The 20360-nt window shown below is 39.2% G+C and overlaps 2 protein-coding genes across 13 annotated transcripts in view; both read right to left on the reverse strand.

Moving 5' to 3' along the window:
• Positions 1-341: 341 nt before the first annotated feature.
• LOC147229402 (amine sulfotransferase-like) lies at positions 342-8624 on the reverse strand. Of its 9 annotated transcripts, none has more exons than XR_015106786.1 (9): positions 8398-8622; positions 8065-8226; positions 7490-7707; positions 5423-5549; positions 5256-5350; positions 4986-5166; positions 1862-2031; positions 1107-1180; positions 342-563 (listed from the first exon to the last, which is right to left on the reverse strand). XR_015106786.1 is itself a non-coding variant. In XM_086154856.1 (8 exons), exons 2-7 carry the CDS (start codon positions 8219-8221, stop codon positions 1907-1909), a joined length of 903 nt encoding a protein of 300 aa, XP_086010982.1. In that variant the 5' UTR covers positions 8222-8226; positions 8398-8622; the 3' UTR covers positions 342-585; positions 1862-1906. The 9 variants fall into 9 exon arrangements, 5 of the variants coding, with proteins under 5 accessions (XP_086010982.1, XP_086010981.1, XP_086010980.1 ...); XR_015106785.1 differs by having other exon boundaries at positions 342-585; XR_015106784.1 differs by having other exon boundaries at positions 1107-2031; positions 8398-8621.
• Positions 8625-11387: 2763 nt separating this feature from the next.
• Positions 11388-20360, reverse strand: part of zup1 (zinc finger containing ubiquitin peptidase 1) — a 30446-nt gene continuing 21473 nt past the window's right edge. For 3 of the 4 annotated variants that reach the window (XM_086154862.1, XM_086154860.1, XM_086154861.1), the window contains 2 exons: positions 20187-20347; positions 11585-13922 (listed from right to left, as the gene is read on the reverse strand). In XM_086154862.1, coding sequence (XP_086010988.1) covers positions 13381-13922; positions 20187-20347 — 703 coding nt within the window. In that variant the 3' untranslated portion in view covers positions 11585-13380. The other variant, XM_086154863.1, reaches the window with a different exon arrangement.

The raw sequence follows: 20360 nt of genomic DNA on the forward strand, positions 1-20360 counted from the left end.
GTACCTCTGCTGGTTGTTGAAGAACATGTCAACTGACTTTTTTTTTTCTTCCCTTTCTGTTCCTTTGGGATGTTTTGTTGTCTCCTGAAACTAAGGGGTGGTCTGTTATGAAAGCCTGTGGCTTCTTGCCCTTAGATTCGTCATGTGTTATCATGTCTAAAAATAGAAATCAAATGATGCAATTTGTGCAAATGAAATGTATAAAATAAATCACCAAAAAAATGGTAGTGTCAGACTCACAGCTGTCATCAAATCACCAGTTTTTCCAGTTCCATGGGAAAAAACAATAGAAAAACCCAAACAGTCATTTTCATTATCCAAACACTTACACAAGACATTGGTGCAAATTGTTAAATAGGTTCTTTATGAATACACGGCAGCTGTTTAACAGACAGTTCTGACATGGGCTGTGTCCATTTCTGAGGCGGCGGAAGTTACAATCACTTGTCATTTGGGAGCTGAATGTTGTGTGTTGTGTTTTAAAACATCAAGAGGGAGTGTAGTTAACCCAGGCTGGCACCAGATGCACAGTTTGTTTGGGATCTGAAGTCTTGATCAGGCCCCTGGCAGCAGAAGACATAAATACTAAGCAAAAACAGGGTAGTATTTAGAACAACACAGAGGGGAGGAGACAGATTTGATACAAACATATACACAAGTTACCAAGGCAATTATGTACTGTAAAATATTGTAAAACAAAAGGGGGGGCGGGGTCAACATTAGTAAACAATACTAGCGAACTTCATATAATTGAAGGAAGGAGAATTGGAAAAATGTAGAGACGTTCGTCATAAAAGAAAAAAAAATCTGCTGCCCTCCACCAGGATGAAGATGACAAGAAGGTGGACATCTCGGCAAGACAATAATCCCAAACACATACCCAAGGAAACTTTCAACTGGTTTCAGAGAAAGGAAATAAAGCTGTCAAAATGGCATAGCCAATCACCTGACTTGAATCCATTGGAAGGTACTAAACAGATGCAAGTTCAAAGAAAAGGTTTGATTTGAAGGCTGTGTTGAAGAGGATGCCTAAATCACACCTGAGCAATGCACGCAACAAGTAGGGGAGGATATGGAATGTATCATATGTTCAATTCTTATTTTACCTTCTGTGTTTTATTCACATCCAATCTTAAACTTTAACTTGGGTCTTGGCTCCCCCGGCGATCTGGTTATGTATCTGAATAGCCATAATACAGCGTGTTTACCTGATCTCTCTACAGAAATGTAGATGAATATGAATAAAGCTTAATGAAAGTAAGATTGTGCTGACAATTAAAATAGACTGAATACTCTGCAACGTACAGGGTAGGAAACTAGTTGAACTTTTATATAAAAAGTCTTAACAACAGCTCCTCGAGGATTACATTACAAAAGGTGATGTTTGTCAGTTTATATATATATATATACACTGATGGATTTTTTTCCCCATCAAAAGAATTTGCTGGGAAAATGTGAAGAGCAAATTATGAGTTGTGAAAAAATAACATGTATCCAAAACAACCTGAATATCCAAATGCAAGAGGTCCAACTAAAAGAACATTTCTAACTCCCTTCCTATCCTACAGAGTATCTAGTAGTTGGCTTTTCAGTGAGGCTGCATTAAAATGTTTATTTTACGACCACCAAAAAGCAATCTAATGGGAAGGAAACTGTTTAGAAGATTACATGTTTCTTCATAAAAATAACTAATCATACCAATTTGCCTTAGTGTAGGGTTGCATAGATTTCATGGCAAAATGCTTTGGGAAGTCACAGTAAAGTGAAGAGTGAGGTCGAAACGTACAGACGCTGGTTTGGCAGAGAAATCGACATGTGCTTTTCTGAATAGCATATTGTTGAAGAAGCTGTGGAAACATACTGTACATCTCTTTGCTCGCCAGGTGGTCATGAGGCAGACAGCTGATCATGCAATGGTTTCAGAGTCCCAGATAAAAGACAGAGGAAAGTCCTTCATCTCACTCTGGAAGACCTTGTCAAAGATTTCATTCTGAACCACAGTGAAGTGGTTCTTCCAGTCACCGATGGTACCTGGTCAAACACGAAAGAAGGAAATGACAATTCAAAAAATGTACCCAAAATCAGCAAAGAATCCCTGAAAAGAAGCACAATCATAGAAATGACTCAAACAAGACTAATAACCAGGATTTTAGAAGTCAGAAGACATCGAAGTTATGTTTTTTCAAACTGTTAAAATGCCCATTTCTGTATCAAATTTCATTTTGATGGAAGCAATCAAGGTCAGTGGTTGGTTTACAAAGTAAAAAAAAAGTCATGGAATCTTGAAACCAAACACTGACCCCATTGACCACAACCTGCTTCATTTTGGTTTAGAGTGAAGCATCTTCTTTCCACCTGTCAGTGAATTTCATTGATGTAATCATCTCTACGCTTAAATACAATATTATCAACTGCATATGTGCTATTGTTCAATGAACAATGTGGGACACGGCCAGACATCCTATAGTTCGACCGCCCAAGTACTCAGAGACAGTGTGTCTACTTGAAACGTGAACCAATCTAGACAGAAACTAGTGTTAACTAAAATCCTACATCCCTCTGATTACTGAGCATTGAAGGTGGATGGATTAACCAAACTACTATATCCAGACCATGTGGGTCAATTCAGAAATAAAACTTCCAAATGCATCTCTGAACAAGACAAGTTACTTGGTGGCTTCATATTAAAAAAAGGGACCACTTTGTGGAAAGAATTTTGTCTGAGAAGAAAGCTGATCTCAGAGGGAACTCAAAAACAACCACCAAAGTAATTGGTGAAAATATGCTAATCTGGCAGGGAATAAATCATATATGCCTAGAGACCTAAGAGAATCTGAGGACTTAAAAATCATTTAATTGCTGAAGGATAGACCGAGGCGTGCCAGGACAGTTAGTCTCGCTTGAGTTCTGTGAAAATCCATCCATAAACTCATTGACTGACTAAAGATTGTAAACACAGTGCTTCCTCATCAGAGAAAGTAAGTTACAAAGATGAAAAACTGTGCTGATGGATTTTCAAGCTCCATAGACAAAAAAAAAGTTGATTTGGCTTTGTAGATTTTGTTTCAACCACCAACAAAATGTGTGATCCTATTTTGTCTTAAGTCGGGGACTTTTAACCAGATTTGGATGTCAGACATCATTCATTAGATTAGGACTCTCTCTTAAGGTGGTCATTAAATTTGAAATTAAGATAAGAAATGAGTTCTTGGTTTTTGGAGGTCAGTCTGATGTCACCTATTGAAGTGATGAACAAGAATTTTCAAATAAACAAAAGGCACATGAGACCCCATGACATGGCTTGAAAAATAACTCAATATATCAATGATAACTTTGAACATTCTGGTCGACAGGGAGTTTAAAATCGATAATAGTAATTACATCGGAGCCAACTTAAACCTTTGGTCTGTCCAAGAACTTACAAAAAGATAAGGATGCTCACACTCAAGCTTTGTAAAGTTAGATTTCTAGGTTCCATATATTACACGTAAATCTATATAATGCCAGGGGCCATAACCCCCCACCTGGATAATTTCTTGGCATGGCATGTGAAAATTATATAATTTACTAGGGAAGCTAATAATTAATAACATGATTGGTGCTGTAATGACATAAATCTAGCAAGCTGGCTGTGCTGGATTGTTCCACCCAGAGCAACAAACTCAGATAAAAAAAACAGACAAATTGTAGAAAAACCACAATGAACAGTCAATACCAAATTCAGGTACTGCATTCAACAGCAACTTCAGCAAAAAGGTACGCAAGCCATCAATAAACAACTCAAACTGGTCCAACCTTATACTGTACAATATTTTAAAATTGAGTGTTACCATTCCTAAGTACACTATCTTGATAAACTATTCAATTAGAGTGCAACAAGAGAGACCCACAGATTTCTGTGTGGCACCGTAGTGCATCACACTACTTACCTTTAGATTTGTTTCTAGTCACTGTAGTGGCCCCTTATAAGGGAGAAGCCAAAAGAAGACGTCTGTCTAGTTTTCAGTCTGACTCTTCAAATATTCTGTATTCTGAGCTTGATAGATTACATATACAAACATAGCATTATGATCAATATAAGGGATATATAGGACTGTTGGTCTCAATATGATGTACTGGACTTTGGAAATGGGCAAGCTTGGAAATGGGCTTTCAATGTTTACCTTCCAAAATGATAGGGAAATTGATTAGAGATAGTTTGAGCATTATTAAACGGGTTCAAGTTGTCTGCCTTTAAATTCTCCAGATCTCAGCACAATTAAGCATTTAATAATGTGCTGGACAAACATGTCTGATCAATGGAGCCCCATCTCACTACTTAAAGGACTTAAGGGTTCAGCCGCTAACGTCGTGGAACCAGATATGACAGAACAGCATCTGAGCTCTTATGGAGTCCATCCCTCAATGGCCCACTGTTTGGTGGCAAAGGGGCATCCCCACAATTTCATCCTGGTGTTTACGTTATGGCTGATTGATGTTAGCGCAAAGTCAAGCTTAATAAGGCTTCCAAGCTGGCACTTAATTAACAGAAATAAATTGAGGAGGCCCCTTTAGTTGAGCACAATGAAAATTTGGAAACAAGACTCACACACACACACACACACACACACACACACACACAGACACAAGTTATGTACACTGTTGGCATATGTGAAACAGAATGTCCCATGAGCGCCACTTAGGGTGCATTCTACTTTTCTGGTCATATTGTCTCCACTATTCTAGTGCCCATTTCCTAATTGACTTAAGGGGGAATTCTAGCTGATTAGGTATTTCCCCCCCCACATGCCATCATTGGTCTTATTTTTAAACATTTGACTGGTGAAATCGGAAATATTGCAAAATGTGTACTGTTTTCCAAATTTGCACAGGGGGAGTCACCCACATCAAATGATAATACATTTAGTCGGTCTCATCAGAAATTACAGACGCTGGCCCTGTCTTATTCAGCTTGAGCAATACGCAGAGTTCTGGCCAGAACCTACCCTTCCTCATGAATCGTCCTTGGTGGTGGTTGAGCAGGTTAACAGGCACCTTCTCGTAGTTGGCCTGAGGGATCTTTCTCATGTTGTTGAAAGTGCTGTGCGTCACAACATTGGCCAGTTGCTCCTCGGTCAGCTCTTGGCCCAGGAATGTAGAGATCCTCTTCACTGCAGACAGCAGGTCCTGGACAACAGCAACTTCTATCATTTAATTTGTGTATTTTTACTGCCGTTAAATGTACAAATGTATAGTGAAGTAAATGTATCTCCTACTTGAATCATTTCTTCATATGTGATGAATAGCATGTTTATGTCATCCTTGTGAGAGTACCATGTCTTTACATGATCAAACCATCTGGAGCCAAACACTGCAATAAATAACACAGACGTTCAACCTTGAGGTCCACTACTTAGGAACCACCACACAGAGAAACTTTTACCATCTCCTTGCATGAATTTTTCAAAGAATTCCTCAAAACTATTCGGGGTTTCCAGCATGTTTGCAAGTTTGTGGAAGTGGAAGTATGACACCAGGACATCTTTGGGATTCCTTGCCACGTAGATCACCTGAAGAGAAGTGTAAATAACATTACTTAATTGACTGAAATGTTTTATTTTTGTTCTAATGATTCCCCTTCTCAGCATCTGAGAGTGGCATCACAGTATTGACAGAATAAATTGGCAGAGCCACAACCGAGCTGGAGGGCGGAAAAAACAGATCCAGCAAACAAAATAAAAACATCTAAATCAATTTTGATAGGGTAATAAGCATACTGATGGTATTTAAATCACAATCACAGATCCTAGCACTGTGATGACTTTTGAGGATTCAGGCCAACATTTCTAGCACCTTCCACAAAGTTGATTGTGTGGAACTTTGAAATGTAGAAGATGGAGCATGGAAGGGTTAAAAATGAAGCCATTAAGGTCAAAAATTCAAGAAGTGTCATATCCACTGAGAACACTGAAAGCCATTTCCGCCAATAGATAAAATCTAAATTCAAGACTTTGACTATCTCCAATGGGTATGAGGTAGATCATATGAGTTTAAAATTCTCCATTCATGATTCTATTAAAACAGAAATGTCATAATGGAGGGGACCTGCTATTTTGAGGGACGATTCAGAAAATTCTGTAGTGGGCCAGCACCCTTCCAAAAGCTCTACCCACAACTCCGTCACCGATCACCTGCAGAAGTTCTGTGGTTTTTGGTCTAATCATGAATTAAAATAAAGTACACAGACTTAGGCAGGATCGTGCAGAAAGAGCGGGTTGTGGATTTTTGCAGGGTAGTTGATCATTCCCAAACAAGAGAAACATCCAGTCAATAGATAATGAAAAGGCCAAACCAAGATATTCAACTAAAACAAAGTGGACTCAAAATGTATCTGTGCTTTAGAGGAGACAGATCTTGGCGAGTGCATGGCAAAGCGCTTCAATAATATGATGGCCACTATTCAGACACTTTCTATGTGGTAGCTGCTAACAAGAGACGAGACAAGCTGATAATGAAGTGAAGGTCAGCTCTGTCCTCAGGTGCCCCCTTGACCCTGTGGAGGTGGTTCAGGCAGAAGAGGATAATAGACAAGCTATCCAATGACTCCATCCCTCAGCATAGCCCACTAACATCCCCCCTTAACAGACAGAAAATTGTACGAAGGCAGTGAACAAACTGGTGAATCACAGGTTGCAATTATTAAAATAAAAAAAAGACTAAAATAATTTTATATCCATCGGTATATTATTCAAATGATCTGCCTCTTAACGAAGAGTGGTATCCATTCAGGAAAAAATACGTATTTTTGGGTCATTTCAAAAATGTACTCAAGTCATTGTTTAAAAAGAAACATTTTATTCCCTTACTAAATTTTTTCTTAAGAGATTCTGTCCAATACGGAGCGTAATGGTATGCTTCGACAGACGGTTAAACTTGGCAGGGCTTCCGTTTTCCCCAAGTATGAGCACGTGTGGCACACAGAGTAGAGAGGCCACTAGCTGATGTGAATGTTGGGCAAATAAAGCAATAAATACTTCTGGACAAAGATTGGCCCATAGTATCTAATTAAACCTGAATTGGTCCATACAAAAAGTGTTAATTTATAAAACAAAAAAAACTAAAAGGTAATACAGAAACACATTTGAGCTTCGTCAAGCACGTAAATTCCCGTAAAACCAAAATATTCTCAAGACTTTTACTCACAGCATAGTACCTCAGCAGCAAATCATTTTGAAAGGAATACTTGTTAATTCACACAAACAATATTCATTCATCGCAGAAAAATTACTTGCAGCATTGGGTAGTACAATTTACAAGCGCAACTTTGGTCTAGGCTTGTATTACATGTAAAAAAGCTGGGATCAGGACGGATCATTCCTTGAACTCCCCGGTTCATTAGATCTGAGGAAACCTCTTGGATGAGAGGAGGGAAAAAAAAAAAACAACACTTCAGAAGATTCAGATAAGAGATGCAAAAACTTTCAGCTTGACCAGTGACGTGAGAACTGACCTTACCCTTCTTCTGGCTCAGGGCAGACGGCATGAACCAATAGGGTAGATGGGAGACCCTTATCCTGGGTGATGGAGCCGTTATGAATGCCTGTCTGTTGCCATTCAGCTCAATCCAGGGGATAAGATCAGCATTGGAGTAGCTGTTGACAGTTGCGACGGCGGTCAAATCTCCCTTCGCCTCCAACAGCAGCAGAATTTGCTGCATCCAGATCGTCCCTGTCAAGCAAAGATTGGCAACATAAATCCAAATATCCCACTGTGTGTGTTTGTGTGTGTGTGTGTGTGGGCGCAATGACAAGCAATTGGGTCAGCCTCAAGTTTGAGCCAGTTTCAATGTTTTCACAATACGCGCTTGTTTAGTCAGTCACTTGATAGCCGGCTCTCTGCTGAAATCAATTTACAACGCACAAAAGAGCAGGACATTCATGTGGAAACGCTGCACATACTAATCAGCCCTGTTCCTGCTTCTGCGCTGCCGGGAATCCAAACATCACACTGACCTCAAATGCACTCCTGCCGCAGGACACACAGGCAAGCCCCGAAGGAACCTCCATTCCCCCCGCGAATCCTCACCTGATTTCGGGTATGTGACGACAAAGAGGTCGGAGTCTCGGAGTTCCAGGTTGCGGATGCCCTCGACATCCTGCGGGTCGTGATGCCCGCTGATAATGTTGAAGCCTTTATGTGACACCAGTTCGTGGTTGTTCCTATTCGCATCCTTTATATCCATGTTCACTGCGAAGGAGAATAAATAGATTTAACAAAAAAAAAAAAAAAAAAAAGGACGTGCATTTTCATCCTCAGGAACGGAGCGGATAAACACCTGGGATACTTCTTAACTAATATTCCTATTTAAAAAGAGCACTGGGGAAATGAGATGGCAGTTGTGTAAAGTTTGGCGTGTACCTATTCGACCGACTCTTCGGACCGATGCTGAAGAAACGCAGTCCTCGGTGTGCCTGGTGCCTCCGTCACTGTAACAATTAGTAAATGAACCGGTTTATTGCTATAAATACGTTTTGTTGGTCCCACCTCTTCTTGCGATCTGAAGCCCGGAGATGCGCCTCCAGCAGGCGTTTCGAGGGGGCTGGGAGGAGGTGGGAGAGGGGGAGAAGGTCGTGCCAGGGTACAAACAGAGCTTCCTGTTCTCACAGCACCTCGGCAAATAAAGTGATGACACGGGAGGAGGTTAGAGAAGCCCTTCGGCCAGCGGCGGGTGTGTGAACCGATAAGCCGGGGAAACGCAGCGTCCCAGCGGGAGCCGCCACAGGAGGCTGATGCAGGAAATACCTCCAGCTGCTTATGCAATAGCAAAACAAACGCGTGGAGCGACGCGGAGTGCCGGGTTTTTCGGCTCAGGGTGGCGGGCTCAACTCTGAAGAGTCCCCTGAAGAGACCAAACTGACGGAGCGGAGTCTGAAATGTTGACAAGTAAAGGGAATCCCACTTGTGAAATTTGGAAAAGCAATTCCATCCTCCGTTTTGGACCCCTGGAGCTCCAAGGTGTCGCTGGAGGCCCCGTGACCTCGACAAGCCGCTCTCAAAATGGCGGCTTCTCGTTGGCACCACTTGAGTGTCATTGCTAAGCACAAGTGATACTAACTCATATTTACCTTTCCTGGGGGGATAAAGTTAATCAAAATGCTCTCCTTGGTGGTATTGACTTTACATAAATTTGGTAGTAAAGCAGCTAAATAGATGGCAACTGCCAAGAAATTTGGGGCTAATTAACAATAGGATACCTTTCAAGCAGTGCCAAAGTTTAGCTGCTAAACTTTAGCATAAAGTCACAGGAACTAATGACCAAAAAAGAAAGAAAACGGAAAAGTTCATTGTCCTTTTTCCTAAAATATACACGGCACTAAGGGACAGACACAAGCTCATCTGTTGCAGAGACTTGCTAATGCCATTGACAAAAAGTTAGTCCATGTTGCAAGGTAGGCGTTCCATTCTCAAAGTGTTCTCGAGACTGGAAAGGTTTCATTTCTCCCTCATTAATTAAATTGTGCGTGTGTGCAAATGTAATAATTGTAATATCCACCAAGGCAAATTATTTACTTAGTTTATGTACACAAAAAAAGAACAGAAGGGTGAGATGTTGCTTCTGCATATTAGAAGCTGAAACATTAGGTAATCAGAAATGATTAATTAAGGTTTGATACTCTTTTATCTAAAAAAACCCAAACAATTAAAAATGTATCTTTTTAGGTAAACACCGTGATAAAAGCGACATTTATGAGTGTTCGAAATTCTTAGTAGATTCTAGACCTTCATAGATCACACTGAAGCAATCCATCCTTTTAATCATTGTGTATTTGAAATACACGGAAATGAAATTTAGGTTGGAAATTATAGAATTATATGGCTGTTGAGCCAGGTGGAGAAAATGTGCTTTTATGCAATGGTAGACACTTGTCGTGTCACTGGTCTTGGCTGTGCTTCTTGTGAAAACGGATGTCTCCATATGGAAGCTGAAGGCTCTGTTCACGTCAGATAACCAACCAGTTCAGCTTTGGTGGCCCAGGGTTCTTGTTGGTCTTTTCACACAACGGGGATGGCTGGGTCTTTTATTACAACTGGATTGTAATCAATTTATCAGTTGCACCTGTTTAAAAGCCATGAAATGTCAAAATAGCTGATGTGAAAAGGGTCTTTTGTAGCAGATGTCATCCAGATTATAAACACTAAATGTACCAGCAGCAGATCTAATACAACTTAAAAGGATAATTGATTTACAATTACTGACTCCTCAAGGATTATGATTTTGACTCAGTGAGGCGTCATCTCAAGAGCCAGGGTTTGTAAAACTGTGGCAGCAGTGCCTGCACATCTGGACATCTTTACGCCTTTTTTTTAAAGGAATCGCCCTGTGTGGCTCCAGCTGCAATGCGTCAGCTCCAGCTTTAACTCCCCACACTGGTGACCCGTAGCTGTTGGAGACCATTTGGTCAGCTCTGATTAACAACCGTGACTTTTCGCAGTTGTGATGATTTAATGCCAGAGGTTTATTCGGCAATCGGGATCCGTCTGCGTTAATAGGTTTCAGCGAATTTCCACACGTTGTTTTAAATATAGACAATTGTTCTTGGTAGTTTTTTGGCTCATTGCTTTAAAATCAATAAATTTATAATGATATTAAGCCATTGAAAGATTTTTCACATTTCAGAAAATTGATTCATTGTTTAGTTATTTATCATGTAGAAACAAGCTTTGCTTTCAGCCTCTGATCAGTTAAAATTTATTGCTCTTGGTTAGATATTGCTTGTAGATATTACTTTAAAACAGACCTAAACTTGTCTATGGGGCTTCCTAGTCATTCAGGTCATGGTTATTTTTTGTTGAAATCTTTTTTGTGTTAACTGAACTTGAATTTCTACCCTCTTTCAATATTCATTGAAAAAAAACAAACAATGAATAATATGATAAACCTTCGGTGCCTGCGTTTTCATTTAAAATTGACCAACCTGATTCTTTGCTGATGGAAGTAGTAAAAACTTTTATTAACCTTTTTCTAATTTTTTTATAAAACTTTGGGATGAAAATTACAATTAAAATGAGAATGAAAACTAAAAATAGCCTTTTTTCATAGAAGATTTTACACTTGGGAACAATTGTTTATGTTATGGCATGGTTTTCATATTTTCTATAAAATACATCTGGAAATCGTGAGCAGCTGGACCTCCTACTGTATTGAATCTAAAGTCCAGTAACACCCTTGCTATGTTCAGATGACCTCTATTCAATTAATAATGGGGCTTCAGAGGTATAATATTGGTGTGACACAGTCTAGTCATTTTTCTGAAAAATAGAACCTGTCTCAATGTCAGGTGTATATATAAAAACATCCATTCTGCTCACTTCACTCATGATTCACATGAAATACGCAAAGACCACAGTTCATTTGGAAATGTAAAATGATTAAGTGAAAAGTTTATTAAAAAATTAGAAAATTCATTAAATACATCATGAAGTCAGATTTGACAAATTTACTGAGAAACACTTATAAGGATAAGGATTCACATTCCGGTTTCAAGGGATCCTTTCAGCACATAACGTCCTGGAGGTTGCGATGCTAATCTGTTAAAACAAAAACAAAGTGCTGATATACAGATAAAAAGTGCTTTTTATTTAACAATCTTGGCACATTCTCAAGAACAGAAAAGTCCCCTAGACAAACTTCTACTTCTTTTTGCAAACAAGCTTTTTTTTTTTAGGTAAGTATTTATGTTGTCACAGAAGAGCTACACCCACTTATAACTTACTGTATATTGCTCAGTTGAAATGTTGACGTAGGTACTTTACATTTGTACTGTTAGTACTTTGTACTAAACTAAGAAATTATTTCCAACATTGTAACCCTCGACCAGGCGGTCTATGTACAAAAAGAGTACATGAAGTTATGTTGTGCTTTTTGGGACACTTCTATGTATTAGTTAGAAAAGAAAAGCACATGCACATCCGCTGTCCAGTTAGGGATGGGTGCTGGATTAAAAGAAAAATTGACTTGGTAGAATTTGGGAAAAGTCTGCAGTGTGTGGATTTTTTCCAAACTCCACACCACTATATATTGTGATGATTGGGGAAAAAAGAAAAATCCTTGATGTGACTGATATACAGTGAAGTTTTGGATTCAGGTACCAAATATGAGAGCTCAAAGAATGAGAAGCCATGTGGTTTTGGAGAAATAATTAGCTTTCAAAAAGATAATAAAGTACAATATAAGGATATGTATTTAAAAATGCAAGTATCATGACTATCATGACTAAATATTGGTAATACTGTACTTTATGTGCCCACTTTATTATCACTGTCATTCTTCAGGGCCCCAAGATTGAGGTTTACATGAGAATATAAACAATAAAATAAAGAGGTGCCTCTAAGTTCTGTATTCTTGATCAATATTTCCTTTGGCTCCTTTCACTTTTTGCAATGTGCGGGGGATGTGGTTTGTCTGAGGTAGGAAAGACATGGTTGAACACCTTTCCATGTGGGCAAAAAATACAAGAGGCCAGTGTGCAAATACAGCTAAACTCAATAGAAGAAAGCCGAGCCCATCCATACAAAATCTCCTAAAAAGTCTGTGGCTGGAGAAGACAAGAAAGATAGAGGATGAGAGAAAATGTCAACAAAACAAAGACAAATGCAATGATAACATGTGTGAATGGACATTTTCAAGCCAGTCGCTAAGCTGGTCATGATTAAGTGGGAAAGCCTTTTTTGAGAAAGAGCTGGAAATTGTGAAGGATGGAAAGGCTTGACCAACCAGCCAGGGAAAGGATTTATTAAAGCATAAATCATTTCCCTGGCTGGCTGGGAACCGAGTTTGGAACTGAAAAAAAAAACAATGTAACTTCTGTACAACACTGTGTCATTGAACTCATTAGGAAAAAAAGGAGGATGGACTTCCACTGGTGAAGAGTTCGGTAAGTATATTTTTGCTCGGTAATGAAGTTTGCTGTTGAGATTAACTGCTCTGTAAATCCCGTTTGTGCATGATTTTGAAATCAACTTGGGCTGGCACTTTGGCGGGAACCCACATGTTGAATTCTAATCAATGTGTTCTTTGGGCGTTTGCTTGGTAAGTAGGTGTTTAAGAATATGGCATTTTTCCAACATCATGACAAAAAAAACAGCAACCATCTCAAGACGCCAGGTTACAAACATACTCACAAGATGGCGCTGTAACCCCAAACATTCAACTTGGCCTGTTGTTAACTTCACATTTTCCATTAAAAATACTATACGAATATGTAATGTATATATATATATTCCATGGTTAATCAGTGCTCATAAACCCACCTTTTCACCAAAATAATTGCAGGTTAACCACCACAAAACATTCTTCCTCTTGCCTGTAGAGCTATTTTATCCATTGGAACACATCAACCACTATAGTACCTTCCTCTTTCTGCACAGTAATATTGCATCAAGCTTCTGCTGAGATTCCCAAAGAACAAAAAAACAATTACATTTAGAAAGGAATATCACATCTCTTGACAGAAAATTGAATGTATTGGTACTCAAGATAATCAGCAGACTGACCCATGACCTACTTTCAAACTGATGACAGTGTGAACATAACTGGTGATAATACATCCACCATACTACAAAGATTAGGGCACTTCTAATTTGAGGAGCGTCCAACCCAGTATTTACGAGAGAGTAATAAAGAGACCAGTGAGTGTAAATGGATCTGAATAACAGACTGACCTGTTTCTCTTCTGCAGATAATACACCTTTCACAGCCACCACCTGGTACTGTTTTTGCTTCAGACTGCTCGGGAATTTTCGGAGGTGTCGGACAGCTGAGGAGACCGTGTCTCTGCTCATCAAACTTCTAGTGTTTAATGTGGAAGCAGCAGGATCAAAAAGCAGGATGCACAGGCTTCCGTTCTTCCTCTGCTCCAAGCCCACTACGGAGCGGCTGTGACCTGAGGAAGACACAGAGTGAAGAGGAGATGTGGACAGTAAAAGGTTCCTCATTTTGGCCATACTCTTGGCTCCGGTTTCAGTTTAGTCTCAACCAAAAATGATCTACAAAAGTACATTTCTTGATGAATTGAACAGTTTATCATAGAGGAAATTATGCGTCAGCATGGGCTAAGTAGTTATCCCAAAGCACATATTCATATCCATTGGATGGACTGTCATAAAATATCTCCAGAAGTGAATGTTCCTTTCTAAGTGAATTAAATTAACAACTTCATATCTTGCTCTGCAATCCTGTGAATAAAATCTTGGTAATCTATATATAGCAAAGGAGGATAGTAGGTCAATTATACTGCAGTTGCATATAAACTACAGAAAATAACATTTCATTTTTACTACTTAGTGGAAAAGGATTGGTAGTCAGTGACTGCCTGAGTTCTGGGTCCCATGGCCGTCTATAAAAGGTAGGTGTCCCTCCAATGAAATACTCTGCCAGACCTTTAATGCTGCCAGCTAAAGTTCCTGCTTGTATAATGATATACTATCATCATTTTTGTAAATGAACAGCAGGCTCTCATGGATTTATATCAAGTGACTGACTTGGCAATGAAGTATATCTCATTTCCTTCCATTCAGCAACTCACAAGTTGATGTTCATATAATTATCCATCTGGGCCATGGATTCTTAGTTTTGCTGTTTCCCTGAAATCTGAGCAGAGACTCTGGCCTTTCACACCATCACAAAAAAACACCAATAACATGTTTCATTTGTGCCCCTACATGAATAACACTTACCACTACCTTATTTGGTGGCTAATTTAGAATGATCTGCATGATCTTCCAGTTGCTTTACCAGACTGTCAAGTTAAAATTATTTTCTAAAAAATGCTGTTCCGGAACTGGACAGGTGTCCTGAGCTGGGAACACGCTATACAACTTTAACATTCCTTACAGATTCTAAAAAGACTTGGGAGTACACACTAACCAACTGGTTACAGCAGCTTTTTTCATGAAGACTAAAAGAAGACTAAAAGATTCGGGATTGCACATTAAGTGACTGTGCCTGAGGGATCACAGAGTACATGATTTGTCAAAACAATTTAAGCTGGCTGAATACATCAAAATCTTGCAGGAGACTTATCTGTCCTGCTATGGCATGCATTGCAACCAACATTATCAAGGTAATCATGCTCCTGCCACAGCTTTACCAATCTTTCTCCCATTGTTAAAGTTCAGTTTTTCTTCTTTGGCCCTCTCCCTCCTCTGGTATTTGGGTATTTTTGCTATTCTCGCTATTTCATGTCATCTTTGTCTTCTGACACTATTCCCTGCGTCCCGTCAACTCTTTTTCATTGGCTGCTGGCAACATATATTTGCAATTCGGTCAGTAATCAGCACATACAGCCTTATTGAGTCAACTGAAAAACTCAAACATGTGTTTGAGTGCAACTGAGGTCGGGTCATTTCTGTACCTCTTATACACTACCAGATTTAAGCACCAGCTGGCCATGCCAAATGTCCCCAACTCAGGCAGGCTCTGCCAAACAGTGAATTGTGGGTAAAATCAGTCAAAAACCCATTGAGTGTCCTTGGCATAATGTTTTCGGTTGCTATCTAATCTGGCTGTCCTGCTATCAAGTACTATCACTGATTGGCATCTCGTTGCAAACCATCTGTACTTAAATTCATGAATACGGTACTTGTTTTGAGCATAGATTTTAGAGCCTCCTAGAATAAAAGTGTTCTTCAGTTGGATAAAAGTTGAGAGGAATCTCAGTGGTCATCAGTTTTAGCTGTCTTCAGTAGTCTTTCAGGTCTCTGGTGTTGCAGAGCTCTCAGTGAATTTCTCATTTTATGGAGTTACCCATAAGTTTTGCCTTAAAATGGCTTCCTTTATCTGCACTAGCAACTCTCAGGTACCATCTGCAAGTGATGTTACCCATCGCAATGTGAACATGAACACAAGACCTTTAGTCAACTGCTTTTTTTCAGCAAACCATTGACCATTGATCAATTATCCATTCACTTACAGGCTTCTGAAAATGAGAAACTGTGTGAATAGTCCTAAATTGTTCCATGGTGATATTACTTTTCAAGAAACCCACTTCAATTAAAAGTATCTATTAAATCAGGGGTGTCAAACTCAAATACACAGTGGGCCAAAATTCAAAACTGGGACAAAGTTGCGGCTCAACATTGATATTTATTGAAAAAAAATCTTCCTCCAGATATAACAATGAACCTTTTCATATGGACCCAAACAAGTTTTGCTTAAAAACTAAATATGGAAAAAGCATAGCTTAATACTATACAATATATAACTTAATATTGGGCGCATGCAAAATGCTGTTTTCTGCCTAAGTAGCAGGGTGCGAGTATTACCACATGAACATATCAGTGTTTATGGGTCCTGTTGTGATTTTCGTGCCAAAAACACCAGCAGAAAAAATTCTGGGATTTGTAGAATTAGCGATACATGCACTATAGACTATACCTACGGGCCAGCTCTAATAGTCATTTGGTATGGCTTTGGGGGCCAACTTTGACCCGCAGGCCAGAGTTTTACACCTATGTATTAAATCAAATCTCCATTGCTTCATTTCAAATCCACTGGACAGGTGTATATCATAGTATCATAGTTATATCATGGTTTTATCATAGTTCACATACTTTTGTATGTAACTGCACATGGTCTGCAGAGGCAGACTCAATTATTTTGAGCACAACCAGCTGACATGGAGTGAAATAATTCAATTCTGCATCCATCAATAAATACAGATGGTAGGGCTTGTGTGTGTTTGCATGTAGTATAAACATTCAGTCCCACCATTTGAGGAAATTACCACATTTGAGCAGAGTGGGTTTAGGGTTACTTCCATTGCCAAAAGAGAAAACTGAAAACCGTGGACTGCAAATATCAACAAGTTTGCCAAGCTTTTTCATAACACTCATTTAATTCAACAGTACGGCTGCCTCTTATTGAGAACACGGCTGATAGAAAGCTGCACCTTGTGCCAGTTTGGCAAGAAATAATCAGGTGAGATAAATCTTGACGATGACAGCAATGGCGTGTCTGTGCCATGTGGACAAAGCCTGTTTGCTCTTATCACACACTGAATTCCTGTGTCTACCTTAAGATGCTCATCACCTAGACATCTATCAACAAACTCAGACTAATGCCAATGCATGGTACTCATAAACCATGAGAAGAACAAATGGACTCCTGATGGCCAAACAACTAGCTCAGTGTCACGGGCAAACAGCAGCAGCTACATGTAATTGAAAATGTCACACTTGTTCTTCATGAGCTTATAATGAACTACAGCAAATACACTTTTATGGATCGAAAAATTTTGCAATTCAGAGCATGCAATTTTTGTTACTTCTAAAGATAGTGGCAAGCCTAAAACAGTTACCTCTCTGAACTTCAACACCTGTTTTGCAATACCACATCATTGCCAGAGAGTGACAAAAACAAGCTGTGAGCAAGGTTTCAACATGAGAAGGTGACCATGTCATATTGTCGGTTTCTTCCCTCCACTGTAACAGGTAACGTGTACTTTTGCAGTGTGACCCAAAACAGCTCAAGATCACAAAAATCATTGATATTTGGGGACTCAGTGAGCTTTAGAACAGAAAGAAAAAAAACATGTATGTAGGTCTTACTTAATAGTACGCCACACTGATGACAGACTGATACTAATGTTCATCTTACTTGATGTACATCAAGAGTTTATGTATATTGTGTCCTAAATTTATGTCCTGCTAGTTATTTAAGATTAAATTTTCCCCTACAGCACCCTAATTAATAACACACATAAATAAGAATAATGTTTTGTTGATCTCAAAAATGTAGCTGATGTGGTAGCAGAAGAAAAAAACATGGCACTTTAAACTTAAATGTGCAACAAAGACAAAGCAAAACAAAAGAAACAACAACAGGGTACTAAGACAGGGATACAAGACTTTTGCAGTCCTATTCAATATGTACATCAAAGAATTGTCTGGAACCATCGAGGTTTCCATCTGTGATTTGGTGTCATTATAGCAGGCAGAGAATAAAAAATCCCCACATTTTACAGCATATCTGGTGCTCCTTTGTTTTGGTGGAGTAAAAAAGGACCACAAGAGTGGCTTGACCTTCTGCACTGATTCTCCAAAGACCCATGTCCTGATGGTAAATATAGCCAAGAAAAAATATTATGTTCCAAGAAGGAACAAAATTCCTTCCATGTCACCCTCCATAATGAAAAATATAATTCTTCCTGATATGTCTGAATATACAAAAACACCACAATCAAAATTCTGGCAAAGCAGAATCAGGACATTGCCTACAAAATATCAAAAATTAATTAATGAGTGTTCAAGTTTCATGTCAACATGACAGAATGCTGCCCTGCTACCCAACATAAGGGAGGTGGAGAAATGCCCCTTCAGCCAGCTGGTTCATGGACACTGTTCATAAATGCATGCTGAGTAACCTTACAGTAACCCAGTTAGACTAAGCCAGAATTATCAGAAGAAAAAGAGAAATGGAGCACAACCAAAAATCTTGACCTTTGAAATTGAACTTGCAATGGCATAACACGCAAGCACTGTGACCATTTCAAAACTAAGGAAACCCTTGATATAGCGACGGAAGGCTGACACAGACAGCTCTGGCTCCTGAGAAAAGACAGACTCTGCACCCACTGCTGCTGCTGCTTCTTCACACAGAATAAGTTGGAAATTGAGCATTCATTCCTAACGACCCTCCCGAGAGAGCCAAGACATCTGGGATACTTTCCACAGAATACAAATGCTCCAAAAAATCCGAAAATGTGACTAATAGTGAAAAAAAAACAACAACAAAAAGACTCGTACCTTTGTGAGGTGTTATGACAGAAAAAGGGCATCCAATGGAAAACAACCAACCCTCCGCACATCTCTGGCCAATTATATGTTGTCCCTTTTGAGTACTACAGATAACTTAAAGTATTTCTATTAATTTTGGAAATTAAATTTGTATGTTGACAACATTTGCTCTGTTACACAGTTCCCTGTGTATCTATATGACCCCCAAATTCTGCATGTTTATAATTATATTTTAAATGATTTAATTCAAAATAGTCAATATAGAGATATTTGTGTATACATTTTTAAAAGGGGGGGTGAAATATACTGCAATGTTACACAGCTCTGTCTACAATTTTATAAATAGACTGTATATATTTTCCTTGAAACTGCAAAAGTTTTATTTTTCTGTTGGATTTGGAATTAATTTGATCTATGGTCAGGCAATTTGATCCAATGTATCCTGTGCCAGTAAAGTTCATTTGAGTTGAACTGAGAGGATGAGTGTGTGTGTGTGTGTGTGTGTGTTCGACATTGGAAAGGAAGTTCATAGTAACATTCCAGCTATGAACGTAGCGTTGCAAAGCTGTGCCGGTAGTGTTGCTTTCCTTTTTTTTTTTTGGGGCGGGGAGTGGGGGGGGGTTACAATGTTTTTCAGTAACAAAGCTCTTTTATTCAGCAAGTGGTGCTGCACTCCCAAAACCAGATACTGATAAGAAATTAATGCATATGTGTTACATTAAGCCTGAAAGCATCGCTTTGTGGCAATTGAAGGATAACTGTGTTTATGTTAAAGGGATGTGACATAGGTACAATCTGCTTAAAGGGATGTGATTAACCTCTTTTCTACTGAACAATTGGCTTTTACAAGGTTAAGAAATTGGGAAAGACTTGGATTGATGAAGATATCTGCTGCCTGAAGGTGATGAGTTTCTGGTACACTTTGAGCACTTCCATATCAAGTCCGCTTGGGCTTCAGTGGCTAATTTGAATATATTTACATCCACTATCTTATATGCTGTTTCACTAGCTCAGCAAGACCCGAGAAAGACATTTATGATTTATGTTTTTACAACGAGTTGCCAAACAATTTTTTGTTGTATATTATTGCAATACTTCCTTCAGATGTACATTGTTTTATCTTTTTTAACCAAGGATGTATCTGTGGAAAGCACTACTGTGATTTACTCATTGTTGAGCAAGGATATTTGCCTTTCAATGACTCGTTTTCTCTCACTTCTGATATTGACACAGATGAAACCACTTGAAAACAAGAAAGTTGTTTTTGGAGCAAAGGTGTGCGTTGATCATTTCCCATGTATTTTGCAACTTAGTGAGGAGTGCCGAGAACTTTGCATCCATGAGTGCAAAGATATAATCAACCAGCTATCTTGAGTGTACTGAGGTGGATGAGGCAGTTGGTGCTGGTTTACCTTGATGCTGAAGGTAAAGTGGGGGCAGGCAGGTCTGGATGAGTCTGGGGGGCAGTCTGCTGCTCTGACAGGACTGACAGAAGTACTGCTTAACCCAGTCAAACAGCTGGGAGTGGGTGCCTCCTGGTCCTGTTGGTTGGTGAAAGTCAATGATGCGGGCTCTGAAAACATATA

This window comes from Fistularia commersonii, chromosome 11 (assembly GCF_037954325.1).
Source record: "Fistularia commersonii isolate RoL2024-O1a breed Wild chromosome 11, RoL_Fcom_v1.0, whole genome shotgun sequence".
NCBI classification, from domain to species: domain Eukaryota; kingdom Metazoa; phylum Chordata; class Actinopteri; order Syngnathiformes; family Fistulariidae; genus Fistularia; species Fistularia commersonii.